General features: G+C 44.0%; 1 protein-coding gene across 1 annotated transcript in view; it reads right to left on the reverse strand.

Moving 5' to 3' along the window:
- Window positions 1-6,615: 6,615 nt before the first annotated feature.
- LRP4 (LDL receptor related protein 4) overlaps window positions 6,616-15,856 on the reverse strand; it is a 60,562-nt gene continuing 51,321 nt past the window's right edge. The window contains exons 35-38 of the mRNA XM_034932493.4: window positions 14,864-14,931; window positions 14,193-14,280; window positions 12,361-12,502; window positions 6,616-9,069 (exon numbers count right to left, since the gene is read on the reverse strand). Coding sequence (XP_034788384.1) covers window positions 8,737-9,069; window positions 12,361-12,502; window positions 14,193-14,280; window positions 14,864-14,931 — 631 coding nt within the window. The 3' untranslated portion in view covers window positions 6,616-8,736. The remainder of the gene's footprint in view (window positions 9,070-12,360; window positions 12,503-14,192; window positions 14,281-14,863; window positions 14,932-15,856) is intronic.

Consider the following 15,856-nt stretch of genomic DNA (forward strand, 5'->3'; position numbering starts at 1 on the left):
TGATGGTAATCAGGAATTGGCTTAATAAAGGATGTTTGTGCAGTCTGGGTCCTGGAGAGTTTTAGAACAAGATGACAAAATCCCTTTTTGTCTTGGATGACTTAGGTGCAGCCCTCCTTTAAGGTGAGTATTAGATGTCTGATGCTACTCATTTATTCATTCAACAAATATTTATCAGCACCTATTATGTGGAGGGACTCTTCTAGGCACTGCAATGATCAGTAGATAAAATAGACTCCCCAAAATTTCCTCTCTTTGTGGTGCTCACACTATAGTGAGGAAACGTAGACAATCAACACATAAATAAATTATATAGTATGTTATTAGACAATATGTCCAGTGGGAAAAGAAAAAGAATAAAACTAGGTAAAGGGATAGGGAAGTGGGGTTGGAAAGACTGTAATTTTATTTTATTTTTCAACTTCTATTTTAGAATCGAGGATACATGTGCAGATTTGTGATAAAGGTATATTGTGTGATGCTGAGGTTTGGGGTATGATTGAACCTAGGTAGTGAGCATAGTACCTAACAGTAGTTTATCAGTCCTTGCTTGCGGGGGTCTGTCCCACAGACCTTGACCCAACAACGGTTGAATAACGTACACTAACACAGATATTCTGCCTGTCACTCCGGCTAAGGGTCTGGGCCCCTCACAGACACCAAGGAAGGTGCTGTAAAGAGTAGCAGCCGCCCCATCAGCCAGCGAAGCTTGCATTTATTCAGTATAGATTAAATGACAAAGGTTTTGAGTAAACACTGCTAGAGGGTAATTGACCTGGTTGCCAACAACCCTGCCCCCACCCCCAGTGGTTGTGCACCCGGTTGATCAAAGATTGGTCTTAAGACCACATGAGTAAACAAGCTATTCAGATAAACTACTCTACATTCCTTTGTATCTACTTTAAGCTATTTACTCAAAGTAAGGATTAGGCGGCTTTCAGCCATAACCCTATCCTGAGACTTTTGCAAAACCTTCCGGCCTTCCAAGAAGATTTGTGTCTATATTTTATAACTTCATCTTAAAATTTTCCCACCAGCCTGACTGAACTCCCACACTTGCTCATCTCCCACTCTCCCATCTCTAGTAGTCCCAAGTGTCTATCGTTCCTTTCTTTATGTCCTTGTGTACCCAATGTTTAGCCCCTGTTTCTAAGTGAGAACGTGCAATGTTTGGTTATCTGTTTCAGCATTAGTTTGTTTCGGATAATGGCCTCCAGCTGCATCCAGGCTGCTGCTAAGGACATTATTTCATTCTTTTTTATGGCTGCATAGTTTTACATGATATATGTACCACATTTCTTTAATCTACCATTGATGGGCACAAGGGTTGATTCCATGTTTTTGCTATTGTGAATAGTGCTGCAATGAATATATGGGTACATGTGTCCTTTTGGTAGAATGATTTATTATCCTTTGAGTATATACCCAGTAATAGGATTACTGGGTCGAATGGTAGTTCAACTTTTAGTTCTTTGAAAAATCTCCAAACTGCTTTCCACAGTGGCTGAATTAATTTACATTCCCACCACAGTGTACAAGTGTCCCCTTTCCTCTGCAGCCTTGCTAGCATCTATTAAATTTTTACTTTTTAACAAAAGCCACTCTGACTCGTATAAGGTGGTATCTCATGGTTTTGATTTGCATTTCTCTGATGATTAGTGATGATGAGCATTTCTTCATATGTTTATTGGTCACTTGTATCTCTTTTGAAAGTGTTTGTTCATGTCCTTTGCCCACTATTTATTTATTTATTTATTTATTTATTTATTTAGAGACAGAGTCTTACTCTGTTGCCCAGGCCGGAGTACAATGGCACAATCTCAGCTCACTGCAACCTGTGCCTCCCAGGTTCTCCTGCCTCAGCCTCCCGAGTAGTTGGGATTACAGACACCCACCACCATGCTTGGCTAATTTCTGTATTTTTAGTAGAGATGGGGTTTCGCCATGTTGGTCAGGCTGGTCTCGAACTCCTGACCTCAGGTGATCCACCCACCTCAGCCTCCCAAAGTGCTGGGATTACAGGCATGAGCCACTGCACCCGGCTTGCCCACTTTTTAAATGGGGTTGTTTTTCACTTGTTGATTTAAGTTCTTTATAGATTCTGGATATTAGACCTTTGTTGGTTGCATAGCTTGCAAATATTTTCTCCCATTCTGTAGCTTGTCTATTACTCCCTTGATAGTTTCTCTTGCTGTGCAGAAGCTCTCTACTTTTGGTAGGTCCCATTTATCCATTTATCATTTTTTGTTTTTGTTGCAATTGCTTTTGACAACTTAGCCATAAATTCTTTGCCAAAGCTGATAATGAGAAGGGTATTTCCTAGGTTTTCTTTTAGGATTCTTATATTTCAAGGGAAAGGCTGTGTTTTCTTTCTGTTTTTTTTTTTTTTTTTTTTTTTTTTTGAGACAGGGTCTTGCTCTGTCACCCAGGCTGGAGTGCAATGGCGTGATCACAGCTCAACTGCAGCCTTGACCTCCTGGGCTCAAGTGATTGTCCCACTTCAGCCTCTCGAGTAGCTGAGACTATAGGCATGCATGAAAACACCTTTTTTTTTTTTTTTTTTTTTTTTTGTAGAGGCACAGGATCTCATTATGTTACCCAGGATGATCTCAAACCCATGGACTCAAGCAATTCTCCTGCATCAGCCTCCCAAAGTGCTGGGATTACAGGTATGAGCCACCACACCCAGCTGACTATAATATATATATGTATATAAAAGGAGGCCAGGGGCAGTGGCTCATGCCTATAATCCCAGCACTTTGAGAGGCCGAGGCAGGTGGATCACCTGAGGTCAGGAGTTCGAGACTAGCCTGGCCAACACGGTGAAACCCTGTCTCTACTAAAAATACAAAAATTAGCCAGGCATGGTGGCAGATGCCTGTAATCCCAGCTGCTCGGGAGGCTGAGGCAGGATAATCTCTTGAACCCAGGAGGCGGAGGGTGCAGTGAGCCAAGATCACACCATTGCACGATCCAGCCTGGGCAACAGAGCAAGACTCCATCTCAAAACAAACAAACAACAACAACAACAAAATATTTATATATGAAAGGGTGGTCAGGGTAGGTTTCACTGAGATTACATTTGAGCAAAGACTTAAAGGCAAAGGAGTTAGCCATGAGTATATCTAGGGGAAGAAAGTGCCAGCAAGGGCCAACAACTGTGCAAAGGCCTTATGTTTTTGAGGAAGACAGAGGCTAGTGTCACTGGCCCAGAGTAGCATGCAGTAGAGGGGTAGTAGCAGAAGAAATCTTATAACAGTGGGGGGTGAGGACTGGCAGATCCCACAAGGCCTTGTAGAAATCTTATACAGTACCTTGCCCGTAGTAGGTATTCAATAAATGTTTGCCCAGTCATCTTTTGCCTTCTAGGATTATCATCAAATAGCATTTATCTGTGTATTTATTGGAGTTAGTGTGCTTTTATTCCAGGGTCTTCTCAGTAGTCCTTTTACATAAGGAGTATATTTATGAACATACTGCCCTCTGAGGGCAGTGAAACCCTTGTGGGCATTACAGATCAAAGTGAATGCTGTATTTTTGCAACTGAAAACAGGAAACAAATGTCAAATACTGTGGCTGCTGAATAACTGTGCTGGGCATTTCTGAAAAGCCTGTTGGGGTTGAGACAGTGCTCATTCTTTTGTAATCACAAGCTGAATTCTGGTTGAAGCATCCCTATCATGGGATATGTATCCATATTTCCAGCCTAAAAGGAGCAGCTTCAGTGATGAGCTTCCTTCAACTTTCAATGCAGGTGCCCTCTGCATTATTTCCCTGGAGATAGCAGTGGTGACATTAATACAGATTTCAAGTGGCTGTGGGTTTTAGTGCCTTAACTGTCTTCCAGGATTGCAAAGCCTACCCTGGCTTGCACTTGATTGCATTTAGTAGGTGCTGGTTGAATGAAGGAATGAATAGCCTTTATTTTTTCTTTTCTCATATTCATTTTCCATAGCCTCCAAAATGTAGGCTGTCCAAGAACTTTGACCACAGAAGCATCAGCACCACCAAAGAGGAAGGAGGGAGAAGGGAGAGATAGGGACCTCATTAGAAGACTATCAACAGGCTTTTAGGGCCTGGAGGGAAAACCATCAGGAAGGGCAAGATACGTGAAAGTTCTTGGCTCTTTGTGTCTTATAAAATGAAATAAGCAGATTGTGTAGCTTGTGGCTAACTTAGCCTTGGGTTTAAACTATGACCCTTAATTAGGCTGTCTGGGTCTGTTTTAACACCATGTCAAGGAGACCAAAGTTATGAGTTGAAGCTTTGACTAGACATCAAACTCTATTCCCTATGCTGAGGTCTGCTAGCCTCTCCAGCTGGTTAACGGGAGAATGGTGTGGAGAGAAAATAAGTAGGCAGATGAGGGAATGTTTCAAAACAAAGAGTGCCTAAAAACATCCCAAAACACACATCCTATTAAGTGAATCAGTCGACTCAACTTCACATTTGAAGAAAAGATATATTACAGACTGTTTTGTAGCCATAAAAAGGACTCAGCCACATTTCTTTTATCATTATGTCCATAAATAGAAACCAGAGAACTTAGGGCCAGGTGCGGTGGCTCACGCCTGTAATCCCAGCACTTTGGGAGGCTGAGGCGGGCGGATCACAAGGTCAGGAGATTGAGACCATCCTGGCTAACATGGTGAAACCCCGTCTCTCCCAAAAATACAAAAAATTAGCCAGGCGTGGCAGTGGGCGCCTGTAGTCCCAGCTACTTGGGAGGCTGAGGCAGAAGATTGTGCCACTGCACTCCAGCCTGGGCGACAGAGCGAGACTCTGGATAACCTTGGATATCAGTGCATTACTGGGTCCTCTTAGAACCCTCTTAGAACCCACTTAGAAACCTGCGCACCCTCAGCTTTTGTAGATGCTGGCTCTGAGTTCCTATGCATTGAATTTGTTCCTATGCATTGAATTTAGGCCTACGTTTGGTGACAGCTTCAGTTTATCCAGAGTCCTTTCTATGGGCCAGAGATCCTTTCATTTTAGATTCCACAGTTTGTTCATACACCATAGACAGACCGTGACTATATTTTGAGTGAGTTTGCAAAAATATGGCCAGTTTGTTAGAACTTGACCCACCATCTGCTCACTTACCAGTTTCAGGGTTTTTTTGTTTTGTTTTTTTAGTGACAAGGTTTTGCTCTGTTACCCAGGATGGAATGCAGTGGCGTGATCATAGCTCACTGTAACCTTGAACTCCTGGGCTCAAGCGATCCTCCTGCCTCAGCCTCCCAAGCAGCTGGGACTACAGGCATGAGCTACCACACCTGACTAATATTTTTAAATTTTTCTGTAGAGATATGGTCCTGTCATGTTGCCCAGGCTGATCGTGAACTCCAGGCCTCAAGCAATACTCCTTACTTCTGTCTTGGCCTCCCAAAGTGGTGAGATTACTTTGGTGTAGCCACTGTGCCTGACCCTAGTTTCAGATTTTATATCCAGAGAACTAGACAAGGAATTCCCAACCTTTGTTTTATCCCAAGATGTCCTCCTTTTCTGCTTTTTTTTTTCCCTCCCAAAGAGAACAGTGGGGGTTGGAGGGATGGTTATCCTTGGGCTGTTCTACTTGTTTTTGTTCTGGCACACCTACTCCTTACTACAGTTAGAAAAATTATACACTGTAGCTTATACTCAGATCTCTGGTCACTTAAATACAAGAAGCTTCAGTCTTTCTTACTTTCATTTTTTGTCTTTTTTTGGGATGGTGGTGGTAATGGTGTTGCTAGACTCTAAGCTCTGTAAGATTATGTCTTTGTTTAGGCATGGGCAGTGCCTAGCCCATAGCAGATGAATGAATGAATGAATGGGGATATTATCCTATAGATGGTGTGTGGTTTAGAAAATCAACTATTGAGACTTGACATGAAATTCTACATCGGGCGTTGAGATTAACATGATTCCCAGTTTTCACTGAGGGATATCACATCCAGAGAACCTGAGAAGGGATCCCTAGCTCCTTGTTCTAGCCTTGAGAAGTAGTGGATGAGCTATGAAAAGACAGCTTTTAAAAATAAATGAAATCCTAGTGATAATTTGATCCACTCTCAGACTAACTATGAAAGTTGACTAAGATCAAACAGAGCTAGTGGCAGATCTGGGACTGGAATTAGCCCTCCATGTCCCCAGCTCCAGTACTTTTCTTACTACATGAGATAGTCTTGCCAGTGACCATCACTGCAAGGCAAAGTAAAGTTCTGTAACAAAGACCTAGAACAGAAATAGAAGATACATGGTATACATGCCATGACATTTCCTTCCAGTGCACAGAAGAGATGTCACTAGCCATATGACATTCTTCCCATTGGGTGCGAATAGGCCCTCAGGCAGCCACTACCAACCAGTCAGAGTCAGCACTCAAGAGGAAACCCATCTACCATTCCTCTTCCAGAGGAAATAAAGGTTTCATCAGTCAAGGAACTCTGGCCTCGACCTGTCTTCTCCAGATGAGCTGAAAACTCCAGCAGGAACCTCACACTCTTTATTGCTCTTCACTGTCCCCACATCCACAAAGGACTTAAAAGTGATGTCTGTAAGCAGGTTTTCCACAGCATGGGTCTGCTAGACAGAGCAGGTGCAGGATTAGTCATGACTCCAAGCCAGGCAAGGTGATTAAGAAAATCTAAATTTATATTAAATTATCGTAAAGTCCTAAAATACTGAACATAGTGGTTAAATAACTCCAGAAAGTCCAATCTCTCCAGTGAGTAACGTTAAAACCATTACACATGAGCATGGGAGAATCGCTTCCATTAGTTTAGGACAGAGAGATTTTGCTTTTTACAGAGTAAATCAGTGCTCAAATAGATACTTCCTCAAATATGTCCTTTCTACATTCTGAACAGCCCAAGTGCAATAAGATCCTTCCCCCTTTCCAATCAAGAAAATGCCACTTTTCTACTTGCTCTTCCTCCCCCGACATGAGTCTAAGGACCCAAAGTGCTCACTCCTTTACTGCTTGTTAAGTGTAATGTGGGGAGGCTCAGAACTGGGGCTGACGCTACTGAGAGCAAGGCTAAGGGCCTGGTATCTCTCTCTAGCAGTCTTAGAACTGACTAGAAAAGAATTGATCTTGTCCTTTTTCACCCATGTTTGGTAGCTGATTTCTCAATACCAGTAACCACAGGAGAAGTTTCAACTCAGGAAACTTCCCCTAGAAATTCTCCCCTCCATTCCCAGCCCCTGTTGTTCTCTCCTGCCACTTCTAATTCCTGGGGGAGAAGAGGTCTGGGTCTGCCATGGGCTAGGAGGGCCTCATCAGTGGTGCTCTCTACCTTCCTACTCCTTACCCACCTCTTTGTAGTTTTATTTATTCAGCCCTCCCACCACAGGACTTTGGAGATTGCTGGTGCCACAAGGCTTGGTCAGAAAAAGCAAATTAGGCAAAAAAACAAACAAAAAAACCCCACGAAGAACAGCTAGGGAGACGTTTTAGGGCAAAAATAAGTCTCAATTTCCCTGATACCAGGCTGAGACACGTGCCCTTTGTGTGAATGAGCATGAACCAAGTGATGGCACCCCACACGGAAACTAAGCCCCTTAGCTGAGGGGACAGCTGGAAGAGGAACATCACCACCCCATAGCCACAGGCTTGCTGTCCACTAACTTAGATCCCTGAGCACTTGAGAAAGAACATAGGAAGTTCAACAGGAAGTTTGACCCTCATGGATACTTCTCTTTAGGCCCTGGGTTTCCCAAGTCTCCAACCTGATTGTTCTTTCTGACCATTTATGACAACTTCTGGTTTTTCTCTGAAAGCTTGTTTCTAGGTCTCTTCCCCAGAATCCCAGGACATGAGGGAGAGAGGGGTCAGGAGGTATACCATGTTTGGTCTAGGCAGAGCTTCTTAGACTTTTCACAGACTCAGCCCCCAAGGCCTAACATTCACTCAAGCCACTGGCTCACAACCTGGTTAATTTGAGCAAAGACTTAGGAAAGGTACTGGCCAGTGGTGGCACCAGGAGGGAATTCCTATTAGCCAGTAGCCTCGTGATAGGGGACCCAGTTATCTGAATGTAGAAACAGCTCCAGACATTCTAGCAGGAGGAAGAACAGCCTGAGCCACCCCCATCTCACCAGTATCTGCTGCTGAAAAGGCAGTGTCTCTTAGGGCAAGAATAATGTCCACTGCCAGCAATGGACCAGACACCCAGATCCAACTACCCCCCAAAGCTTTTTCATGTTACCAACACACTTGAGGCTGGAGGTTTCCCAGATGCCCATACCTGCTGGGCTGATTCTTCCTTCTTCTCTCAGCCTCTATCCTTCATCCCTGTCTTTACCCACACCCCCTTGTCCCAGCCCCTGATGGGCAAGTTCTCTCAGAGAAGCAGTCATGCTGGCTGTGATGGGGCAGAGCGCAGTCCTGGGTCATCAGCTGCATCAGCACTGAGAAGCAGGCACTGAGGGTACTGGGGGAAGGGGAGGTGGAGCTCTACGCTGGTGAGGAATCACGAATAAGCAGTTTCAGGGGGCCCAGGACGGAGTACAAGATGTGAGGTTCATGGTAAAATCCAGGTCTAAATTCTCGTGATGTGCCATCATTTCTTGTGCACAGGTAGTTATGGACTCACGTGGTAAACAGCTCCGGTGAGGGCTTAGGAACAGTTATGGGGTGGGAGGAGGAGGAGGACAAGCACACAGAAGCGGGGCCTGCAGTGTAAGCGAGCACAAGGACTAGACGTCCATAAAGGAGAAGGAACAGGCAGGCAGGGAAGAGAATGTGGGCATTTAGACCTGGCTCTCTGAGGAGAGCTTGCGTTCATGTTTCCAGCCCGTGTCTGGCAGAGAGCCTCGTCTTTCTGGAGTGGCTGCAGTATGGACGCTGCTACACTCAGACTGCTCTTCCTGTAACAGCTGCTCCGTCTCTGTGTCATCCAGGGAGCCAGAGCTGGCCTGGATGGACACCGTGTCTGTCTTCATGCATACATGATCCCGGAGGAGGCCCCCCCGTGAGCTTCGCAGTTGCTTGAGGTCATCCCACTCAGCATCATCCCCAGACAGGAGGCAGATTCCCTCTACGATCTTGATCTTCTCCTTGGTGTAGTTATGGTCAGGCCCTCCCTAGGGTGGAGAGTGGGCAGATATGGTCAGTCAGTTGGCCTTCTACAAAGGATCCCATGGTAAACTGAAAAAGGAAGTGGATGGGGTAAGAGTAGGAGTGAAGCGCACAAAAATCCCACAAACAAATGGGGAAATGTGATTAAGGCAAGTGTATGAGGCCTAGCCTAAAAGGGGAGAGGCAGCTGTGATGATTATTACCATTACCATACAGGAGGAGGGAAAACCATGGCTTCCGGTCCTGCAGCAGCCACTCACTGGCTTTGTTACCTTAGGCAAATTATTTCACATTTCTAAAACTCAGTCTCTTAAGACTCTGCAGTGTGAAGAGAGTAACAGTATCCACACCTCACAACCAACTGCTGTCACCTTAAATGAGATGATACATGGAATGCAGTTATCAGGGAGCTTGACACAAGATGCACTATAACATGTTAGCTATGTTACATTGTTACTGTGGTTTATTAATGGGACATCATGCTGATATAAATCATCAAAAGCAATTGGCAAGAGCAATTAAATGTACATTTATTCAGGATTTTAAGCTACTTCAGGTGCTAGTTTGTATCTCTTTTTTCTAATTTTGTTAAGGAGAAAACTTGGGAGGTAAGACAGGGGACTCTAGAAAATCCTCTTATCTGGCCGGGCGTGGTGGCTTACACCTGTAATCCCAGCACTTTGGGAGGCCCAGGCGGGCAGATCACTTGAGTTCAGGAGTTCGAGACTAGCCTGGCCAACATGGTGAAACCCCATCTCTACTAAAAATACAAAAATCAGCTGGGTTTGGTGGCGGGTGCCTGTAATCCCAGCTATTTGGGAGGCTGAGGCAGGAGAATCCCTTGAACTCTGGAGGCTGAGGTTACAGTGAGCCAAGATCATGCCACTGCACTCTAGCCTGGGTGACAGAGCAAGATTCCATTAAAAAAAAGAAAAAAGAAAGAAAGAAAGAAAAAAAACTAAAAAAAAGGAAATCCTCTTATCTGGGTCCTAAACGTCAATATAGTGGGGTCCTGCAACTTATAACCTTTTTTGGGAGGTTACTCTCGCTCTGCTGCCAGGAGTCCTGGGACCATTCCCAAGCAAAACCTGGGACTCTTCCAGGCACAGCCTGGAGTTCTGCTTGGGCCTCTCCCTTTATGGCTTCTTCAAAGAGCAGCCTCACTCCTGGCTGTTGGGGTATACCAACCGACATACCACCACTGCTAGAAGAAAATGGATCATCTTTGGTTCTGTCCCTGGGATAGTATTCCTGCCAAGAGTTCTGCAACTGTGGCTGTGGCTCTATTTTTGTAACAATTCAATTCCACAGATATTTACTGAGCCCCTATGTTAAGCAGAAGACTGTGCTAGGTGCTTTGATGATTATACAATATAAAACATGGTCCCTGCCCTCTGAGAGTGACAGTCCCCTCAGCCATGCAGAGTGGGACATAGCACACAAGCAAACACACAGATGTCTGTTCACCCAGCACACCCTCCAAGATGAAATTAGTATAAGATGCAGACCACTCAATGTCTTAATTAAGAGACACGCTGGGTAAGTTAGGGAGAGGTGGGGGATATGGCACTTGCAATTTGGGAAACACCACTCCCTCTACAAACACACAGCAACAGGTACCTGAAATCAAGAGGAAATCAGAAGAGAAAAGGTGAAAGACTATCAGAGGGGTGAAAGAGCTGCTGAGGAAGAAACACACAACAGAAGAAAGAGGTCACACTATTTTCATTGCTATCCTGTGGCCTTCATTGTGGTTCTTTTCTGGAGCATCAGATACTCCAGGAACCCAAGAATCTTCAAGAGTCTTTCTCTCAAAGATATTGGGGAGGGGTCTACCATTCCTAGAACTACAAGCCATCCCTGCACATTCTGTTTTGACTGCAGTAGAAGCTTTTAAAAAATTTTTAATTAAAAAATTTTTTTTCAAACACCAACTTGAACCAGAAGTAGTGGAAGCTATTTAAATACGGGAATTCATGGATCCAGAAAGCACATGATTATTACGTGAAATGTGTTTATTACACATGAGAGCCCTGCAGGTGTGAGAGCAGGTTCTGACTGTGCTAGATAGGCCAAAGAAGTAGACCGATGAGGATCTTCATAAGGAATAACTTCTGATGAAGAGTTACAGGATTTTAGGAAAAAAACAAGGCTTATATTGGATTAGGAAAATCTGAAATACCAGGTATAGTTAGTTCCCTTGTGGAAATGGGACCTTTTTTTTTTTTTTTTTTGAGACAGGGTCTCATTGTCACCCAGGCTGGAGGGTAGTGGCATGATCACAGCTCACTGCAGCCTCCAACTCCTGAGCTCAAGTGATCCTCCTACCTCAGCCTCCTGTGTAGCTGGGACTACAGGCACAAGCCACCACACCCAGCTCATTGAAATGGGACTATTTTTCATGCCTTCACATTGAGCAAATAATTTTCCATTGAAGTGACACAGAAGTTAAAAAAACAAACAAACAAACAAAAGCAGGCTGGGCGCAGTGGCTCACGCCTGTAATCCCAGCACTTTGGGAGGCCGAGGCAGGTGGATCACCTGAGGTCAGGAGTTCAAGACCAGCCTGGTCAACATGGAGAAACCCTGTCTCTACTAAAAATACAAAATTAGCCGGGCATGGTGGCGCATGCCTGTAATCCCAGTTACCCGGGAGGCTGAGGCAGGAGAATCACTTGAACCCGGGAGGTGGAGGTTGCAGTGAGCTGAGATCGTGCCATTGCACTCCAGCCTGGGCAACAAGAGCGAAACTCTGTCTCAAAAAAAAAAAAAAAAAAACAAAAACAAAAGCAGGTAAACCTTCAGAATTCTAGAGAAATTTTTGTGATAAGAGGAAGAATAGTGAAAAACAAGCCATTCCCAACCATAGGTGCTACTAGCTTGGACTGGAGGTTAGTAATGGGCGAGTCCAGGAGCTCTTGGGTTTTTTGGGTGTTGTCTGGGAGAGCTCCCTTGTTTCAGAAGCACATAGCCTTTTGCAGGGGAATGACAGTTCCTGGAGGGAAAGAACCTATAAGCTTGGAAAAATATCTCATGGCAGGGCAACTGCTTTCAGACCTAAATCTTCTGAGATCTGCCTTCTAACCTGGCTCTCACTAAGGTCCCTCAAACTAATCCCTCAGAGATTCTAGAACTTCCCAGAAACCCAAATTACATTCAGTTCTTCTGTTCACTATAACTTCCAAAATGGTAGATGGGATTACTCAGCAGCCCTTACTGACTTATTTGGGCATTTGGAGTAAAATCCCCCCCACACCTCGCCAAAAAGACCCTTGAATATAAATTTCAATTTTTACCTCTTTCTTATAGCACAGCTGGTTGTACATGGCTGGTTTGGGGATTGCTTCAATCTTCACTTCCTGTGTGGATGTTCGGTAGGAGGGGTTGCTGTAGGTGAGGTTCCCCATTCCAGGATCAGTGAACTTGGATTTTTTGTGTCTTTAGGAGGGAAGGTGATGAGAAATTAGTCGAGATCTTTAAGGGGATGATACCTGGGAAAGCTGTAAACTGAGTCTGGTAGGCAGCCTCTAAGATGATCCCAGTGATTCTCACTTCCTGGTACTCATGCCCTTAAGAATCCCCTCCCCTTGAGTGTGGACTGATCTGGTGACTTACTTCTAATGAAAAGATTATGCAAATGTGATGGCTACTAGATTAGGTTACCAAGAAACTGGTTCTGGTCTTGAGTTGCCCTCCCTCATTCTCTTTTGCTCTTGCTCTGGGAGAAGCAACCTGCCATGTTGTAAGTTGTCCTATGGAGAGGCCCACAAGGCAAGAAACTAATGAGGAAGGCCTCCAGCCAACAGCCTATGAGGAGCTGAATCCTACCAACAACTATGTGAGTGAGTGTGGAAGGGGATCCTTCCCCGGTCAAACCTTGAGATGAGACTGTAACCCCAGCTGATATCTGGATTGCAGTCTGTGAGACACCTTGAGGCAGAGGCACCTAGCTAAGCTGCATCCAGATTTCTGACCCATAGAAACTGTGAGATAATGGTTGTCATTTTAAGTCACTAAGTTTTTGGGTAATTTGTTATGCAGCAATGGAGAACTGATGCACTGAGCTTTAGAGTCAGACAGATCTGTTTCAATTCCACCTCTGTGATTTATTAGCTGGGACCTTGATAGATATAATCTAAACTCTCTGGCTGGGTGCGGTGGCTCACACCTGTAATCTTGGCACTTAGAGAGGCTGAGGTGGGCAGATCACACAAGGCCAGGAGTTCGAGACCAGCCTGACCAACATGGAAGAAACCCTCTCTCTACTAAAAATACAAAAAAAAAAAAAAATTAGCTGGGCATGGTGGTGCATGCTTGTAGTTCTAGCTACTTGGGAGGCTGAGGCATAAGAATTGCTTGAATCCAGGAGGCAGAGGTTGCAGAGAGCCAAGATTGCACCACTGCACTCCAGCCTGGGCTACAGAGTGAGACTCTATCTCAAAAAAATAAGACAAAAATTAAAAAAAATAAACTTTCTGAGCCTCAGATCCTCATCTGTAAAGTGAGGAATAATAATACCTGTGTTACGAGGTTGTCATGACATTGATATATATCCATTAATGGTAACTGTTACGATGATGATGATGAAGAACAACAGCAGCAAACTGTAAGCTACGTTTAAAGCATTTGGGGGAAAATATAAAGAAAGAGGGACATAAAAAGATTATAAATGACACATTCTACCTTTCCAGAATGATTGCTACTGAGCAAAGATGTACAAACCAATATTGTAGTAAAAGGCTGTGTTTGTATAAGGGGAAAATCATTTCCAATTTCAGTGGTTTGAAGCAGGGAGTACTGGAAAAAGCAAAGATGTTAAGAGTCAGTCTTAGATTTGCCTCTTACTTTGTGACCTTGGGTAATATCCTCTGTGCACTCAGCATCCTAGTCTATAAAGAAAATCCGAAGGGTTGTTACAGTCATTCAATAAGGAAAATGCTTAGGCTATGACTGGAGAAGAGTAAGTATTTAGGTTTCCACCCTTTCCTTCTGCTGCCCTGACCAGGCACCCAACCTTGCAATAAGGCTGGTCAGAGCTTGATTCAGTGAACTGCAGAGCTTCGGGAGATCCCAGACATGCTCATGAAGACCAATGAGCATGTGGCCCCTGCAGCAAGACTGAAGTTACCTGTACAGCATCAAAGCTGCAATCACCACCAAAATCAGCAGAATACTGAGGAGTCCACCAATGGCGTAGCTGATATGAAGTCCTTCCCCTAGGAAGAATAGAGAAACAATAGGCAGGAGCCACCGACAACTTTCTAGCTGGTGCTGGTGTGAGGAATGGAAAGCTGAAAGGCTCCTTTTGTAGGTGTTGGACCCCATACCATCTGAGGATGGCTAAGGGCCTCCTTTTCAGATAGGTAAATGGGAGGTGCAGGGAGGAGGCTGAGAAGAAATCTGTCACTCTGCCAGCATCTCTGATCCCATTTCGACCACTTCCTAGCTATCTGACATAAGGCAAGATGCTTAACTTGTAAGCCTACATTTTCTCTTTAGTTAAATGTAAATAATAAATTGCTCATAGGACTGGAGGAAATTACATGACAGTATGTATATATGCATGTGCACACACATATATGTGGCATATATATGGCTTATCACATGCCTGGCATACGGAAAGCATACCATAAGCTGTCACTGTAAGTGGTGAGAGCTATTATGATTATTATTTCTGTGGACTTAGTTTAAAAAGAGTTCATCAACCCCAGAGTCCCAATGAAGGTTATGAAAGATATCAGTGGAGACTTAGATTCATTACATCTTCTTTTCCGGAACAGTGGGGTACTCAGGGCTTACCTGGAGCAGCAGGAACAGCCTCATTGGAACGTGCACAGAGGCCCAGCCTGGCATCCCTTTCAGAGCATCTGTGGGGCACAGAAAACTGGATGTGAAGCCTACTCATACTCAGTGAAGGTCATGCCTTCCTCCAGGAAAGGGGGAAAGGCCTGTAAGTGGGGGCTTTCAGGTATGAGAATGTACGAGATGGAAGACATCAGAAGCATGGAGAGGGCAACAACAGGAAATGGAGAGAAATCCCTGCAAGGCACTGTTTTCAAGCCGTTATACCATGTTTAAGTGTGTTATAAAATATGTACCTTTAAAAATGAGAAGCAGGTTTGGGAGTGAGTTGGAAGTCTGCAGAAAGAATACTAAGGACATCAATATTAGGCTTTCTTAAACTACCAGGATGAGTCAGAAGCAGCTGCTAGCCAAGCCAATCTGATTGGATAAAAATTATCACAAGAGCTAAATATCCCAAGGTCAAAAAATGTTTTTCTTCTCTTCATTCTTTCACAAGGGAATATGCAAGACATCCAGAGGGAGTGCTCAGATAACTAACTTGAAATGCTCAGAAGGTGACTTCTTTGTGGTACATTATGAGCAGGCAATCAAAGGCATCTCCTAAACAGCCAGAGGAAAGCTACTTGCAAGAGCATTTGGAACCAAGATGCACTGAATTTTCAAATAGAACTCTGACAATAAGAAAAGGTCCGAGCGGGGTCAAAAGTTTTCTAAATAAACCTAAAGAAAATCAGAGAGTAATAATGACTGATAGTACTTAAAAGTTAGTGAGAAAGGCACATGTTTATACCTGGGTGTTTCCTTTTCTTTACAAACTGTAGTAAAAACAGAGAATGGGGGCACACAGCATATGAATTTGATCACGTGCAAATCTTGTAACTTTAGGGACATTGAGTCTAAAGTTTTTATTTGGGATCATTATTATGTTTCTGCTTTCAGAATTGAAATCAAGTGTTAACTACCTTGTAAGCTACTGATGATATTAAA

This window comes from Pan paniscus, chromosome 9 (assembly GCF_029289425.2).
Source record: "Pan paniscus chromosome 9, NHGRI_mPanPan1-v2.0_pri, whole genome shotgun sequence".
Lineage (NCBI taxonomy): Eukaryota > Metazoa > Chordata > Mammalia > Primates > Hominidae > Pan > Pan paniscus.